Below are 15,361 nucleotides of genomic sequence, written 5' to 3'. Positions count from 1 at the left end.
CCCTTACAATACCATCCTTCCTGTTTGCAAGGTGAATGGTTCCTATGGACTAGTACAGGACCTCCGTGCCATTAACCAGATTGTCCTTCCCATTCATCCTGTGGTGCCAAACCCATATTCACTTTTGTCTTCTGTCCCTCCATTAACTACTCACCATTTTGTCCTGGATTTAAAGGGTGCCTTTTTCACCATCCTTTTAGACTCCTCCTCAAAGCCCCTCTTTCCCTTCATCTGGACAGACCTGGACACTCACCAATCTCAACAATTGACCTGGAATGTTTTACCTCAGGGTTTTAGAGACAGTCCTCATTACTTTAGACAGGCCTTAGCTTGTGACCTGCCCTCTTTCCACCCTTCCTCCTCTTACCTTTTTCAGTATGTAGATGATCTGCTTTGCTGTAGTTCTGCTCAATTTTCACAAGACAGTTACTCCTACAACACTTAGACTCAAAGGGATATCACCTTCTAAAGCCCAAATCTCTTCCCCCTCTCTTACTTAGGCATAATCCTCCATGGATGCACTCGAACCTTGCCTCTTTCAGCTCCTGTCCTAGCTCCTACAGAACTGAGTACTACTAGGCAGATGTTCTCTGCTACTCCCTGCTATAACAAGATTCCCCCCAATTTTTCTCCCCAATAGATTGTCCATGCAGCCCCCATTTCAGGTGTGAAGTAGCCTTGAGAAGCATCCCCCCCCCCAATAAAGCTTTTTCTTTTCTATTATGATAATAAGATAGGGATGTCAGGCCTGATCTGGCCATGATTTGGTTAATGGATATGTTGATTCCAACCTACAGTTTTAGCAGATTAAAAAAAAAAAATGCAGCTCTCGGCAAGACATGCCACTGCCTCAAATCAGAAGCAGGCTGTGCTGTCTCAGAGCAGGGAGAACATAGGATGGGATGTGACAAGAAAGACAACAGAGTACAGCATGACATCTCTGCCTTGACCACTGCATGGACCCCGACCACATGTTTGCACCGACCCATATATTTGACAGATGTGCCAGACCCCTCTCCCAATGCCCTATAAAAAGCTCTGCCTTGTGTCTGTTCAGCATTGTTGATCCTCTTGCTCTCAGTCCACCTCTGGCCAGGCGAATAGTCACTTCACTGCTTTCCACTGGTTTGCTCGGGTCGTCTCATTCCTCCACTGTTTATTACAGAGGGCCCTAATGCCAAACTGACATCACATGGGTGAACTGCCTGTTACGTTTTGTGTTTAGATGTTCCCCCAAAGCCTCATGCAAATGAGGTGGAGCTATTTTGGTACCAGGGATCCAATTTGGGTCCTTGCGCTTGCAAAGCAGGTGACGGAACCAATGAGCTAAATCCCTGGCCGAGGTGGAGCTGTTCTGGAGTTGGCTGATTCTAGAGTGTATGATGCTGGGATTAAAGGCATGTGATTACTAAACCAGTACACGCCAGTGAATGGGTTGGCACCGCCCTAATCCCGGTAGTCTAAGATAAAAGGGGCAGGAAGATACTGTTAAGGTCCCTTGTTGCTTTTCCTATCATGTGGGTACCATGAACTGTTTCTCCTCTGCAATGCCCCTCTTCCATTCATTGCTTTTGGTGTCTTCTGCAGCCATGAACTGTTGTCTCCCTGCCACCCTTCCTTGGAGCTAGCCGCTTATGGACTGAAACTTCTATGAACTGTAAGCCAAATAAGACTTTTCTCTTTAACTTTGTGTGTCAGGTACTTTGTCTCAGCAACGAGAAAGGTAACTAAAACACTGCCTGAGGATTTCAGAGCTGTCAGGTCCCCAGAGAGGTGGCTACTGCTAACCTCAGCAAGGCTCTAGCAGGAATATACTGGGACCTTGTTGAGCTGCAAAATGGAGAGGACCCACCCTGGTGAGTCTGTTGAGTCACTAGGTCATAGTAGCCACAGTGGTGACAGCCACAGGGCATGGCTAACTGGGAAACTGCTGCTGGTTTGTATTGTATGAGGCCTTGTACATGTTTACTAGCAAGTAAAACAAGGCCCAGAGTATCAACGGTGCCCTATGAGAGTAGCACCCTTGTGACTGGGGGTGAGCAGAGCTGCCCAGGTGTCACCAACCCTGATCAAAGCATGCACGGTGAACCTTGGCTAGGAAGGCCACCCAGCCAGATCACTTGGGTACAGCACGAGTCCTGCTCAAAGATGATGAAATAGCCTATCAGTGTTCTCACTCAGTTACGGAAATGCTGACTGCTATTCTAGGCTGGGAACAAGTACTCCTTTCTTGACTGATCACTGAACTAAGTTTTTAAGGCCTGGTTGTCTCTGGAATCCCAAGGAACATATTTCACTATTTTCTTTCAGGATTCCAAGTGCAGCTAACTTTGAGACACCATCAGTATGAAGAGTACCACCATGTAAAGCACCAATGGCCCAGGCCAAGCTGTTCACTTCTGGCTCCTGAGTCATGAACAGCCTGTCCCCAGACCTTGCCATTGCATTCCAGGCATTTGATCAAGCTGTCTTGATGGCCAGAGGAAAATTTCAAGTCCAATTCTGACTGCTACTAGGAAGTACCCGCAGAGCACTGCTCACTCCACTAACCCTGCCCTATGTGAACATGGCAACACAGGTAGGGCTCTGACCTCCCTTTACCCTGCCACATCCCCGAGGGCTCTACTTTGCTCCCTAGAAGAGGCGGCTGTAAAGACCACAGACACCCTGATTTACATAAAATTATCTCACTCCATTTTATTTAAGATTTTTTTTATCCAGTTAGTAAAAGAAAGATGTGTCTCTCTTTATACATATATACAAGTTCAGTTATAAAAATAGCACATTCAAAGAGAAAAAAGGCTTGGCATTTTTCTGATTCTCTCTAAATAGCATCTGTACACAGGAGTCTGGGTTTGGGCAGGGGAATCTTAATGATTTAAATTAAATGATTCCCCTATAACCCCTACTCCCCCCCCCCAAAAAAAGTTTAAAAATCAATCTATCTAAACTCAATTCTGTGATTTTCGGGTGTGCAAATTAGAGGCTGGCCCACCCAGAAGCACCTGCTCCAGCGGGGACTGGGGGGGGGGCAGAAACCCCTCCCATTGAACACTGGCCCCTGGTCTGAGAGGCCAGCAAGCTCAGGCTGGTGGGGCTGGGGCTCGGAGGGTCAGTGACAAGCTTGCCCTCTCTCCACCCTCTCCACCTCACTCCTGCTGCTCCTTCCCTTCTCAGTGCAATACAGACAGTGCATACAGCCAAGCAGGGGACTGAAGGGCAAGGATGGGGAGAATGTGCATTCAGGATGGGTAGAGGGGCATCTGCAAGAGGGGTGGTAAGGATGTCCTGCTGACTGAGGTGGCTCCTGGTCTCTTTACTGGCTTCTGGGAGTCCTCTGGGTAGGAGCTGCTGCTACTGTTGCTGGTAGGACCTGACGTTTGCTTGGCGAGAACCATGCAGGACAGAGGAAATGCTAGGGAACCACTGCCCATGGGTCTGCTTCCTCTGGTTGTCTGCCACCCTTACAAACCATCAGCGTCCTTGGCATTTACTGCTCTCTCTTCAGTGATGACACTGAAGTGTGGCAAATGGAATCTGGAGACCTGGGGAGCTATCCAAACATTTTGGACACCAGGTACAGGAGTTCCTTCCTTCCTTCTCAGCCCTACAGGAAATCATGAACTTAAGAAGTCTCCACAATGGACGCTCTTTGTGACACCTGGAGAGCCTTTGCAAGGGATGTGGTCAGAGCAGAAGAGTGGAATGGGGATGGAGACAGCGTGCCTGAGCATCTACAGGGGATCCAGGGCAGGTCTTTCCTCAGTAAGGGGTTTGAGGCATGGCCACAGAGTTCATTTGGGATGCCATGGGGCCGATCTTGCCCTTGGGCCCTCTTCTCACAGGCCGCCCCAGAGCACTCCTTGGGAAACAGGTGATAAAAGTGCTCACACCATCCACCTGCCTGTCTTCCCTTTGCTGTGACTGGTCCTCTCTGCCCTCTGACTCGGGATGTAAGATGCTGTGTTGGGCAAGCCATCCAAAGACCATCTGTAGGCTGGGACTCGAGCCCCTGGTTTGGTTGAAGGAAGCTGGTGGGCCCAGATGGTTACCGTCCTCCAGAGGGATTGATGCCTTTGCCCTGTTTCCGGACCAGAGAGTCTGAGGCGAGGCTGCTGGTCATGTGGAGGCTCTTGGGAGTCCCAGGAACATTATTTCCTTTGCTCAAAGGGGAACTCAAGGGAGAAGAGGCGCTTGAGGGTCCAAAGTCAGCAAGGCCAGCAGGTCGGACAAGGGATGTCTGCAGAGGACTGCTGGCAGAGATTCCTGTGGGGACGGAGAAAGAGATGGAATGGGTGTTAGTACCAGGTACAGGACAGCTGCCTTGGAACCTGGGTGTTGGATATCAGAATCTGGGCAGGAGCACAGGGGTGGGGAATCCCTCCTTGCCAACCTCTTCTTGGCATATTTGCTTGCTCTTCCTGTCAAACTGTCTTTTCACTAAGAAGGATGGCCTTTAAAGAGAAAATAACATCTACCCAGCCTTCCTCATATGACTTCATTCAGAGTAAACTGTCTAATTGGGGCTCTGGACAAAGCACACACACACACAGTGTGGGATGCCAGCACTACAGGATGAGAAGAGTAGCTTACGAGGCACTAATGCATTTTTCTTTTTCTTTTTTTTTGAGACAGGGTCTCACTATATAACTCAGGTGGGTCTTGAACTCAGAGCAATCCTCCTGCCTCAGCCTCCTGAGTGCTGGGATTATAGGTGTGCTCCACCATGCCCGGCCCTCTTTTCGTGATGCTTCCTTTGAGACATATTTCCTTCTTAAATTTTTTCTTTTTTGTGCGTGTGGTGCTAGAGATTAAACCCAGGGGTGGCTCTACCACTGAGTTACATCCCTAGTCCTTTTTATTTGAGGTAGATTGGGAGAACTGCCCAGGATTGAATTTGCGATCCTCCTGCCTCAGCTTCCCTCAATACTGGGATTGTAGGCATGTGCCACTATTCTTGGCTTCCTTCTTTATTTCACAGATGTGCTCTACTCCCCAACAAGTCTGGCCAGAGGGCCCAAGGCTGCCTCTCTCTCTATTCCTGTACTCCTGCACTGGCTGTGGCCATCCTTGCTCTCTAAGCCCTGCCACTTCAAGGACCCCAGTCAAATCCCTCATCTTTGATAACGACTCTTAGGACAACAGTGAACTTTCCTTTTTTTCTTTTATGTCTCCTAGGCATGAAACAGCTCTGGTCACCAAGCCAGGCATCCAGCTAGGATGGACAGAGAACTGTCTGCTCTACCCGATCGATGAACACCACTACCAATGAGTCTTTCTGCCCACTGCTGGGGAGTTGAGAGTGAAACTTTCTTTTTGGTAGTATGGGCCAAATACACATACATTTAATAATATAGTGTCTAATACAATCCTTCAGTGTTTCTTGTATACCATTTTATTTTCCTAAAAATAAATTCTAATTGTTGGGCATGTAGATAGGTATCTCTGTTCACACAGTTACGTGACTTCTGAGCCAGTCCTTGCCCTTGGTTTCCATTCCCAGTTAACAAGCACTGTTGATTTTTCTTGTGTCCTGTGCCATCTGCACTAGACTGTCCCTGACAGTGTGCAGCTACTCTGGGCCTCCGCACCTTTAGACACGTTGTACCCGTATGCAGCATAGGCAGCTGCGGAGGCTGCCGCAGCCCCAGCTTTGGCTCCTGCCATTGCAGCGGCACTGCCTGCTGTCGACTTCCGGCTTCGGCCTTTCCCTGCTGCTTTTGCTGTGCTTCCTGAACCTCTGGGGCGGCCTCGGCTTCGGGCTGACTGGCCACGTCCTGCAGCTGGCATTTCCTGAATGGAAATTCCTGTGAGAACAAATGGTCAAGAGGCAAAAATGAATCTCTTCAAAATGTTAACAGAATCTTCCCCTAACAGGGAAAGCTGATTCTCAGGGTATGCGCTCAAGTGCGCGTGTGCGGTCTCATTATGTTGTGCAGACTAGCCGAGAATTCCTGGGCTCAAGCCATCCTCCTGCCTCAGGGCGAGACTACAGGAGTGCACCACTGTGAGTGGCTTCTCAGGGTGTTTGAGGATTCCTGTCTTTGGTCACTGTATCATACAGAGCACTAAGAGTTCTAAACAGCTGACACAGGCTGACTTCTCAAGCTGCCCTTCTGTCTGAAGAGTGGTTCCACTATTCTGTTACTGAATGAACCCCAAGGACTTGCTACCTGGGGTCTAGCATTCATTTGCATAGACTAAGGTGCTTCCTACTTGGACAGTCAGCTTCTATTTCTAAGCCCCCCCCCTTTGATGCTGGGTATCAAACACAGGACCCCATACTTACTAAGCAGGCATTCTACCATTCTACTGATGAGCCCTATTCTAAGTTTTTTCTTTCTTTCTTTTTTTTTTTTTTTGGTACCGGGGATCGAACTCGGGTCCTTGCGCTTGCGCAGCAGGTGGCAAAACCACTGAGCTAAATCCCTGGCCCTATTCTTAAGTTTTAAACTTAAGAGCTCCCCAAGAAATAGCAGGAACTCTGGGCCTCATATAACAAAGTGAGAAAGTGCCCAGAAAAGCCAATTTTAATTAAAAACTAGCAAAAAATTAGGGCAAATTACAAAAGACAGAAAAAACTAAAAAATAATATTTAAATCTTTGTAAAGTTTTTATTTTGCTTTCCTTATACGTTCTCTTTCTTCCTTTCTCTTGTTAAGGATATTGGGGGGGGGGAAGCCTATAGAATCTTTTTTGCTCCATTCTACTCTTCCTTAAAGAAAAAAAAATCCTTTATCTGCGAAAGAATTAGAATCTCATTCATCACCAAACCAATGCTTTCCATGAGTTAGTAAAGCATGTTCAGGTACACAACAGAGACAGATGGATTACTTACCATTCACGGTGTCTGAGACTGAACCTGTGACAGAAGCAGGAGAGTTGGTGGCTCGAGACTGAGGGGCTGAGGAGGCTGGGTCATCCACGATGACCAGCATGTCACTGCTGCTCTCATCAGGGGGGATGGAGCCAGTGTGCAGCTCACTGCTGATAGAGATCTGCAAGTGGAGTGGTCGAATCACTGATGCCCTTGGTGCCCACACCCTCAGGCCCCGCACCCGAGTGAGAACATGTTCACAGGACATGGCTGATCTCTCTCTGCTGGCTTCCCTGCTGAGGATCAGAATCCCCTGCTTGGTCCTCATCATTTTCTCCTTGTAAATCCCATGTGCAACCCCTTCCACACAGCAGGAAGACTCTAGAGACAAAGGCTGTCCAGCAGCCTATCCCTCTACGAGGCCAGGATGCATTCCCTCAGCTGTGATGAAGATCATCAGGAGCCTCACCTCACTGAAAGGGCTGGGCATGGCCGAATCCACGCTAATAAAGGAGTCATCCCCATCAGCAGAGAGGTTGGAGTTATCAGCAGAAGGAACAAATGGGATCACCAGGTTCACACCCTCTTTCTTCCTTTTCCCATCCAATTCATCTTCCTTTTTCTTCTGGGAACATAAAGATATATGAAAAAGATCATGAGAATATGCTCCAAAAATAAAGTGGAATTAGGAAAGAAAATGGTGACAGAACTTTTATTCTCTATGAATTTCTCAATTACCCCTCTCCCCCCTTTTTGGCAGTACTGCAAATAAAGGACTTTATGTATGGTAGGCAGACACTCTGCCACTGGGCATTGCCCTCAGCCCCTCAATTACCACATTTTTAACAAACTAAAAACTCATAAGGAAGGAGGAAAGAATATTTTACTATAATTATACAGTTACTTTCTTTTAGGTGCTGGGGATTGAACCCAGGCCCTTGCGTATACTAAGCACACTTGCTACCATTCAATAGCACCCTACAATACAGAGCTTAAAGGTAGGCCAGCCATGCTAAGCCAGAGCCACATCCAGTCTGACATTCAGGAGGTGAAGCGTATGCCAGGCTAGGGCAACCAAAGCAGCAGCACTTCTGGGACAGGATGAATGTGGTCTCCAGAAGTGGAGGAGGTTGTTTTATTCTCCCACATACTTTCTGGTGCTGGGAATTGAGCCCAAGGACTCACACAGGCTAAATATGTACTCGACCACTGTACTACAGCATATACTCATCTATAAATTTTAATATATATATACTTTTTTAAAGATGAGGCTTCACTATGGGGCCAGGCTGGTCTTGAACTCCTGGGCTCAAGTGATCCTTCCACCTGAGCCTCCCAAGTAGCTTGTATCAGGCTTGCATCTAGTGATCACCACCAGCCCTTTTTTCTTTTGAGACAAAGTCTCATTAAGTTACTAAGTTGTTCACATTGGGCTCTAACGTCAGTCCTCTTCCTTCAAGTCTCCCAGAGTGCTGGAATTACAGTGTGTGTCAGCACACCTGCTTAGAGTTCCCTACATATTCTTTTAAAGCGTTTATTTAGAGTAGTTGTAAATTTACAGCAAAATTCAAAGGATAGGTACATGTTTTAAATATGCAAAAGGGGAATGAAGGGGCCTATTTATGCCTAAGAAAAAATGGCATTGCTTTTGTCATTATTTCCTAAATTTACATGAAAGCTCTTTAAGGCTGAGTGATTGAAGTACACTTGGCAATTTCAGAATAAGTTCAGTAGGCTCTGTCACAGAATAGGGACTGGAATTACAGAATGTACTTGGATACAGCTAGGAATCTCATCAACCACTGCACCAGTGCATCTATATCTACACTTATTGTAAGAGTAATACTGTACATCTCTGTGCAGTTCATACTGTTACCAGTATTCTCTATTCTGCACCTACAGCAGCAGTTATATGGGATATAAACTGTAATCCCTTTACTGTCCCATGTGAGAAAACCACTTTTTCTTCTTTGGTATTTTTTCTAAATGTTACAACTTTTTAATTTTAAACAGTAGTAAGCAATGGGCTAGGTAAATGTTTGAGGGTAGAGTGACTGAAGCCTGGTGAAATGGGTAGAGATGGCAGCCCAGGCTGGGAGGATCTTGATTTTTCATTCTCAGGACTTTTCAGCTTTGTTAAAGCAGTAAATACCAGGAGAACCCTGCAGGTTAAACAATGTTCTTCTCAGGGAAGTTCAATCGAGGATTGGACTCTTGAGACAGAAGAGCTAGTATATCTACTGGAAGATGATTGCATGACATGAACAGACTCCTAGGCTGATAACTATGGCCTTATGGCCAAAGGGACATAGGACCTTTCTAAGACCCCATGGTAGTGGTGGTGAACCTATGGCACATATGCCACAGTGGCCACGCAGAGCCCTCTCTGTTGGCACTTGAGCCTAGTCTCCTAGCAGCTGAGCATTGGGTAACAGTTGCTTTTTTTTTCTAAACTCAAACCTCAGTATTCAGGTTTAATTGCAGTGTTGGCACTTTGCAATAAATAAGTGGGTTCTGGGTTGCAGTTTGGGTACCTGATCTCTAAAAGGTTTGCCATCATTGCCCTCTGGAATCTAGCAGTGTATGCAGGTAAAACTGATCTTATGTTTGGCACAGGCAAGTGGTTTCCATAATCAAACTGTGACTACAACAAGGTGAGTCTGTGAGGGGAGTATAGCTCTACCAAGGCTGCATTTCTCAAACCTGTCAGCCCACAGCTGCTAAGTTTCACACACAGCTGTGTGTGACCAAGAAGACAAGCTGTGTACCAGAAGCCTGTTCTGTAAGTGTCCCAGGCCCACAGTCCCTATCGGTACTCCAGCCTGGAAATACCTTCTCTGCATACTTTTCCCGCTTGCGCTTGCGTTCTTTCACACGGTTGGTTTCCTCCTGCTGTCGTTTCTCTTCCTGCCGTAGTCTTACTACCAAGGAAAAAATATTATGAAAAACCTGTGGCAATCATAATCCTATTCTCTAAATTTAAAGGATCATATCCTCCGATGTTGACACTGTAGGTATGACTAGTCTGTTTAAGGCAGGTAATTGGTGGTTTTCCAACACAGAGAAAGAATAGAGTTCCTAGATTCTCAACAGCTTTTGGGTTCAAATCATGACTCCACTCAATGATCCTGGGCCTTTCTCTGCCCCCAGCCTCTGTTCAACTATTGTCTGGACTTTTAATATTTCTGTACTGCAGAGATCAACAAAATGTTTTCCGAGGGTGCTGGGAAACATCAGCTTATTTCTGATGTGTTTCTGTGGAAGTCCTCAGAAGATCACAGGATAAATCTGAAACCCAATGTTCTCAAAAGCCAGAAACATGTAGGAGAGGGGCTTGTATGGTTAGAGCAATGTAGGCCTTCAAGTTTTCTATGAAAATAGTAAATACATTACTGCTGAGGAGTTGGTCATAGCCTCCCTCCCTGTGTAAGCTGAAAGTATATTTGAAGTCACATTTACTTTTTTGTGGGGGTGCTGGGAATCAAACTCAGGACCTTGCCCTTCCTTGCAAGGCAGGCAAGGCGCCACTGAGATAAATTCCTGGCCCAGATGTTCTTTTAAAATACAAACAAATTTTGCCCTGTATTCCATAAAATACCCTTGTTTAGGTCTTCCTATAAAATGACAATATACAAATGTGCCCTCCAATACACTCTGGCTTTGTCCAGCCTTGGCAAGTGCACCTTCTGCTCCCAGGCCACAGGCTGCAGTATTAAGAGTACATACGTTTCTTCTCCAACTCTTCATCGTCTAGCAGAAGACTAACCACCTCCTTGGGTTTCAAGGTATCAGGCTTGAAGTTCCCACCTGAAATCACCATTCGCTGAATCTACATAAAGGAGATCAAAACATCATCTCCAGGCATCCATTCCCTCAAAGCAAATATGGCAAGAGAATAAACAACTCTCAACTTGTTCCTCAGGGAAGGCCTCTATTGCCCTATTTCTTTCTTGTTTATCCGATTGGCTCCTCCAGGTTATTGGCTAATAGAACAGTAAGAACTTATTTGCTTGGGACTGTTAAACTGACAGCCAGCAAGCCCAATAATACTGAATTAGGATGGAGAAAACTGGTTTCTTTGGAAACTTGGCACACAACTAAGATGCAGGTAAGCTGAGTTATTAGGATTAGGGCTCAAAAATGTCACCCTTTGCCGGGGATTTAGCTCAGTGGTTCCACCCACCGCCTGCCTCAAAAGTGCAAGGTCCCGAGTTCGATTCCCATTACCAGAAAAAACAAAATTGGAAAAATGTCACCCTTCCTCCTTTGAATCTAAGAGCGTGTCTAACATGAGGGTCCTCACTTGACTCAATCTGCACCGAGCAGCAGCCAAGACTGCCACTGTACAGACTCAGGCCCTATTTTCTATGTAAAAGAAATTCTAGTTTCTTCATGATCAATGAAAAGGAAGACAGTCTTAAACAATATTAGTCCAGTCAACATGGCTAAATTCCTATTCTCTCCACCAGCCCAGTTAGCCCTTTCCTGTGTGCTTACCTCACTTTTCTCCTTGGCTCTCTGCAGAATCCGCTCCTCGATGGTACCTTTACAGATGAGCCGATACACAGTAACCTGCTTTGTCTGCCCCAAGCGGTGGGCCCTGTCCATGGCCTGCTGGTCTACAGTGGGGTTCCAGTCACTGTCATAGAAAATCACCTGCACAGACAAGATGAGAATATAGTCAAGAGTGCACCATGGTCTGGGTAGAACAACCCAGCCACTCATCTGTTTGCAATGGTTTGGTGTGGGAAGGGTCAGATTTCTGTGGTAGCAGGATGAGAAGATATATCTTGTCAGAAGACCAAGGCGTTTCTTCATTTGGTCTGGGCTCCTGGCCTTTTCAACATTCATTTAAAAGAAAGAACAATCTGGTGTGATGACACATCCTTTCACTCCCAGCTACTCAGGAGGATCACTGGAGCCTAAGAGTTTGACATCAACCTGAGCAGCAAGTCATGACTCCCACCTCTTGAAGGAAAAAAAAGTGGCTGGGCAAGGTGGCACACGCCTGTAATCACAGCACTCAGAAGGCTGAGGCAGGAGGATTGCTGCAAGTTTGAGGACAGCCTGAGCTACATAGTGAGTTCAAGGCTGGCCTAAACTACATGGTGAAATACTGCTGAAAAAGTCAATAAGGACTGGGGATTTAGCTCTCTGGGGCCATTGCCTGCCTCGCAAGTGCAAGTTCAATCCCTGGTACCCACGCCCCCCAAAAAAATCAAAAAGAAAAAAATGTATGTTAGTATCACTAATACTTAACCCTTGGTGCAGCCATTGTTCCAAGACAATTACCACAATATCCTTGACTTGGGGACTATTAACACCTCCATTTTAGGTCAGGGATGTAGCTCAGTGGTAGGGTGCATCGGCATGTGCAAGGGGAGTTTGATCCCCAGCAGTGAAAAAAGAAAAAGAAAGCCTTTCATGTTATAGATGTTATAGATGAAAAAACTGAGGCAGAGAGAAATTAGAGAATTTGTCCAGGACACACAGCCACACAGCAGGTGGTGCTCAGTGTGAGGAATGGGTTTAATCTCTTAATCACTGAGCTACTTTGGAAAGACAATGCATGGCTTTCCTGGCACTCTGGCTCCCATCAACAGGATCAATTCCTGTTCCAAGAATTCCAAGGATGGAATGTTTAAAGGATTCCTTGGAAGTTACTTTTAAGTTTGCTAAGCAATAAACAAACAAACAACAAATTATACCACTATCAAGTGATCCTAGATTCTACAGACTTCTGGGTCTTTGGCCCTTAAGGCTACTACTGAACATGCTGAACCTCCTAAAAGAATCCCAGGTCAAAATAGCCATCATTCTCCATGTGTTTCCTCTCTATCTAATCAAGTCACCAAGCTGGGCCAGCATTTCTTCAAATAAACCTGTGCTTCCTACTGTCCCATTGCTACCGTTCTGACCCAGAGCCTCACCCCTCCACCTGGATCACTAGTGCTCCATTGTATCAAAGGGCTCCCAGGTCTCATTTGTCTTCTTCAGTCTACCTTGAGCTCTACTGCAGACTCCTCCCTCCCCGTTATGCTGTAACATGCTTAAGTCCCAATTCCCCTACAAAACTGGGCTCTGCTGTAGTAAGCCAACTTCATTTCCTATTTGTTCCCTTTTGTTAGATGAGTTTTTCCAGTGTTCTCACCTACGTTTGTTTGTATGCATCTCTTTTCATCAAAGTTCTTTCTCTGACCTAGAATCTCAATTCTTTTTTGGTGGAGATGCAGACTGAATCCAAGGTTTCACACACGCCAGGAAGCACTCTACCACTGACTCACATCACCAGCCCCCATCTCCCTTTCTTTATGGGTCCTTTTAGGCTTAGTTCCAGCTCTGACACTTCCAGGAAGGCCTCCCTAATTTCTGTCTATTATGATGTCTTATTTTCCTATTCTTAAATTCCTCTTACAAGTAGTAAGGGCTAAACTCTGCTGAGACCTTACTGTGAGTCAGGTACTAGTGTGCATACATAGCTCTCTGCATTCTCACCACAATCCAGTGAATAGCCTCCACCTTACTAACAAGGAAGAGACTGGCCTGAAATCACAATGATCAGCTGAGCTGGGGTCTGACCAAATGATCTTTAACACTAGGTACTTTGTTTGAAGTTCAGGCTGGCCTCGAACTCAGTGCCGATCCTCCTGCCTCAGCCTCCCCTATAGGCATGCACCAGCACTCTCACTAGAACAGTACTTTGTACTGCCTATCTTAGTTCAAGTGCTCACTTAATTACCATCTTCTGGGGGTGTTCATTTATTTCATGTGTGCCATTTTAAAGAGCGAGTTATCTTTCTTGAAACTGTTTCTCTGATCCTTTTTCCAATCATTAACACTGTTCCAAGGGAATTTATCTGTGTTCTCATTTAAAGAGGGAGGCAGCTGGGTGGCATGCTTGTAATCTCAGCTACTTGCAAGGCTAAGGCAGGAAGACAGGAAGTTCGAGACCAGCCTGGGCAACTTAGCAAAACCCTGTTTCAAAATAAAAAGCCAAAAAGGCCTGAATATGTAGCTCAGTTGTAGAGTGTTCCTGAGACTGATCCCCAGTACTGCAAAAAAAGAAAAAAAAAGGCCATTCTTTGCAGAGTTCAGATCTTGGATGAAGATGGACAAAAGTTATCAGCATTTTCAATGCTCTTGCCTCTATTAATAAGACACCCTCTGCCCCAACTGATTTTCTTACAGTGGGCTTCTGGTTTTGGTTTTTTTTTGGTACCAGGGGATCAAACTCGGGTCCTTGCGCTTGCAAGGCAGGCGGCAGAGCCACTGAGTTAAATCCCCAGCCCTGGTTTTGCTTTTTAAACGAGTTAGAATCCTTCACATTTTTTTGGTACTTGTTTTAGACAGGGTCTCATTACATGAGGTGTGATGTAAAAATACAGTGAATATTTAGAATTTTTTTTTTTTAGAAATTTTTATTACAGTAAAAGACACATTAATCCCCCTTAAAATACTCTTCACTTCAAACACTTATCCCATCATTTTTGCCACTTTCTGAAGCAGTTCTAGAACTCCTCTTTTGTTAATTTTGCCTTTGGGGAAGAGCCAAAAGTGTCATAGTGCCAGATTCTATAAATAAGGTGGATGAGGATACACCATAACATTTTTGAGTCTGCCTTTCTGTTACATGGAACTCAGCAGCAGCATTCACTGGATTTTTTAAAAATCACACCTTGTAAAGACACAGATATGTTCATTCTAACAATGGGATAAGTGTTGAAGTGAGAAATATTTTTAGGGTATTAATGGCAATGTGCCTTTTACTATAATAAATTTTTAAAAATTTAAACATTCACTGTATATCCTGATCACCCCTTGTACAGTCCAGGCTGGCCTTAACCTCATGACCCTCCTGTCTTGGCCTCAATACCCAACAAGATCGCTCCAATTTTAGCACAGGTTAGAATCCTTGGGGAGGAAACTGCAAACTGCCTGTCAATGAAAAATTCTTTGTGAAAGAAATCTAGTGTTCCCAGATCTGACTTGTCACTTGTAGAGGAGCATAGTAAATCTGACCCCAAGATATTTTAGGGGTTCAAACACGATATACAAAATTCCAGAAAGTCCATTTTAAGCATGGACAATGAGAATATCGTAAGGAAGGACAGACTGAACAAAAAGGAGACCTGCTGGATCCATTTAACATCTCTAAGTGACACACATGTAGACTCAAACCTGGGGGAATGAGTCAGCATGATTCCACCATGGAGAGGCCAATATGAATTATTGCATAGGGACGGCCGGAACGTTTACTTTCCTAGAAGTCTCAGTGGTAACCACAGCCCTGATTCAACATGGGTTCTTCTGGTCTCACCAGCAGTAAGATTAAAGCTCAAGTTTACAATTTAACTTCAAAACAATCTGAAATTTAGTGGCTATTCATCTTTTTAAATGGATTAAAAGAAATGAGAGATTGTGAAGACAACAGAATAGGATGCTTTATAAAAAAATACACAGAGGAAAAAAATAATGAAATATGTTTAAGACAATCAACAGGTTAAAACAAGAATAAGAGGACTGGGGATGTAGCTTGTGGTAGAG

General features: G+C 45.3%; 1 protein-coding gene across 3 annotated transcripts in view; it reads right to left on the bottom strand.

Moving 5' to 3' along the window:
- Positions 1-2,660: 2,660 nt before the first annotated feature.
- Positions 2,661-15,361, bottom strand: part of Ino80 (INO80 complex ATPase subunit) — a 129,448-nt gene continuing 116,747 nt past the window's right edge. For 2 of the 3 annotated variants that reach the window (XM_021241902.2, XM_004861593.4), the window contains 7 exons: positions 11,315-11,473; positions 10,544-10,646; positions 9,650-9,738; positions 7,287-7,442; positions 6,839-6,998; positions 5,592-5,807; positions 2,661-4,266 (listed from right to left, as the gene is read on the bottom strand). In XM_021241902.2, coding sequence (XP_021097561.1) covers positions 4,049-4,266; positions 5,592-5,807; positions 6,839-6,998; positions 7,287-7,442; positions 9,650-9,738; positions 10,544-10,646; positions 11,315-11,473 — 1,101 coding nt within the window. In that variant the 3' untranslated portion in view covers positions 2,661-4,048. The remainder of the gene's footprint in view (positions 4,267-5,591; positions 5,808-6,838; positions 6,999-7,286; positions 7,443-9,649; positions 9,739-10,543; positions 10,647-11,314; positions 11,474-15,361) is intronic. The other variant, XM_013078415.3, reaches the window with a different exon arrangement.

This window comes from Heterocephalus glaber, unplaced genomic scaffold, assembly GCF_053883595.1.
Source record: "Heterocephalus glaber isolate CG9 unplaced genomic scaffold, H.glaber_assembly_v1.0 deba00000809, whole genome shotgun sequence".
Lineage (NCBI taxonomy): Eukaryota > Metazoa > Chordata > Mammalia > Rodentia > Bathyergidae > Heterocephalus > Heterocephalus glaber.
Note: the sequence above shows the minus strand (reverse complement) of the source record. Positions and strands in the feature narration are given on the sequence as shown.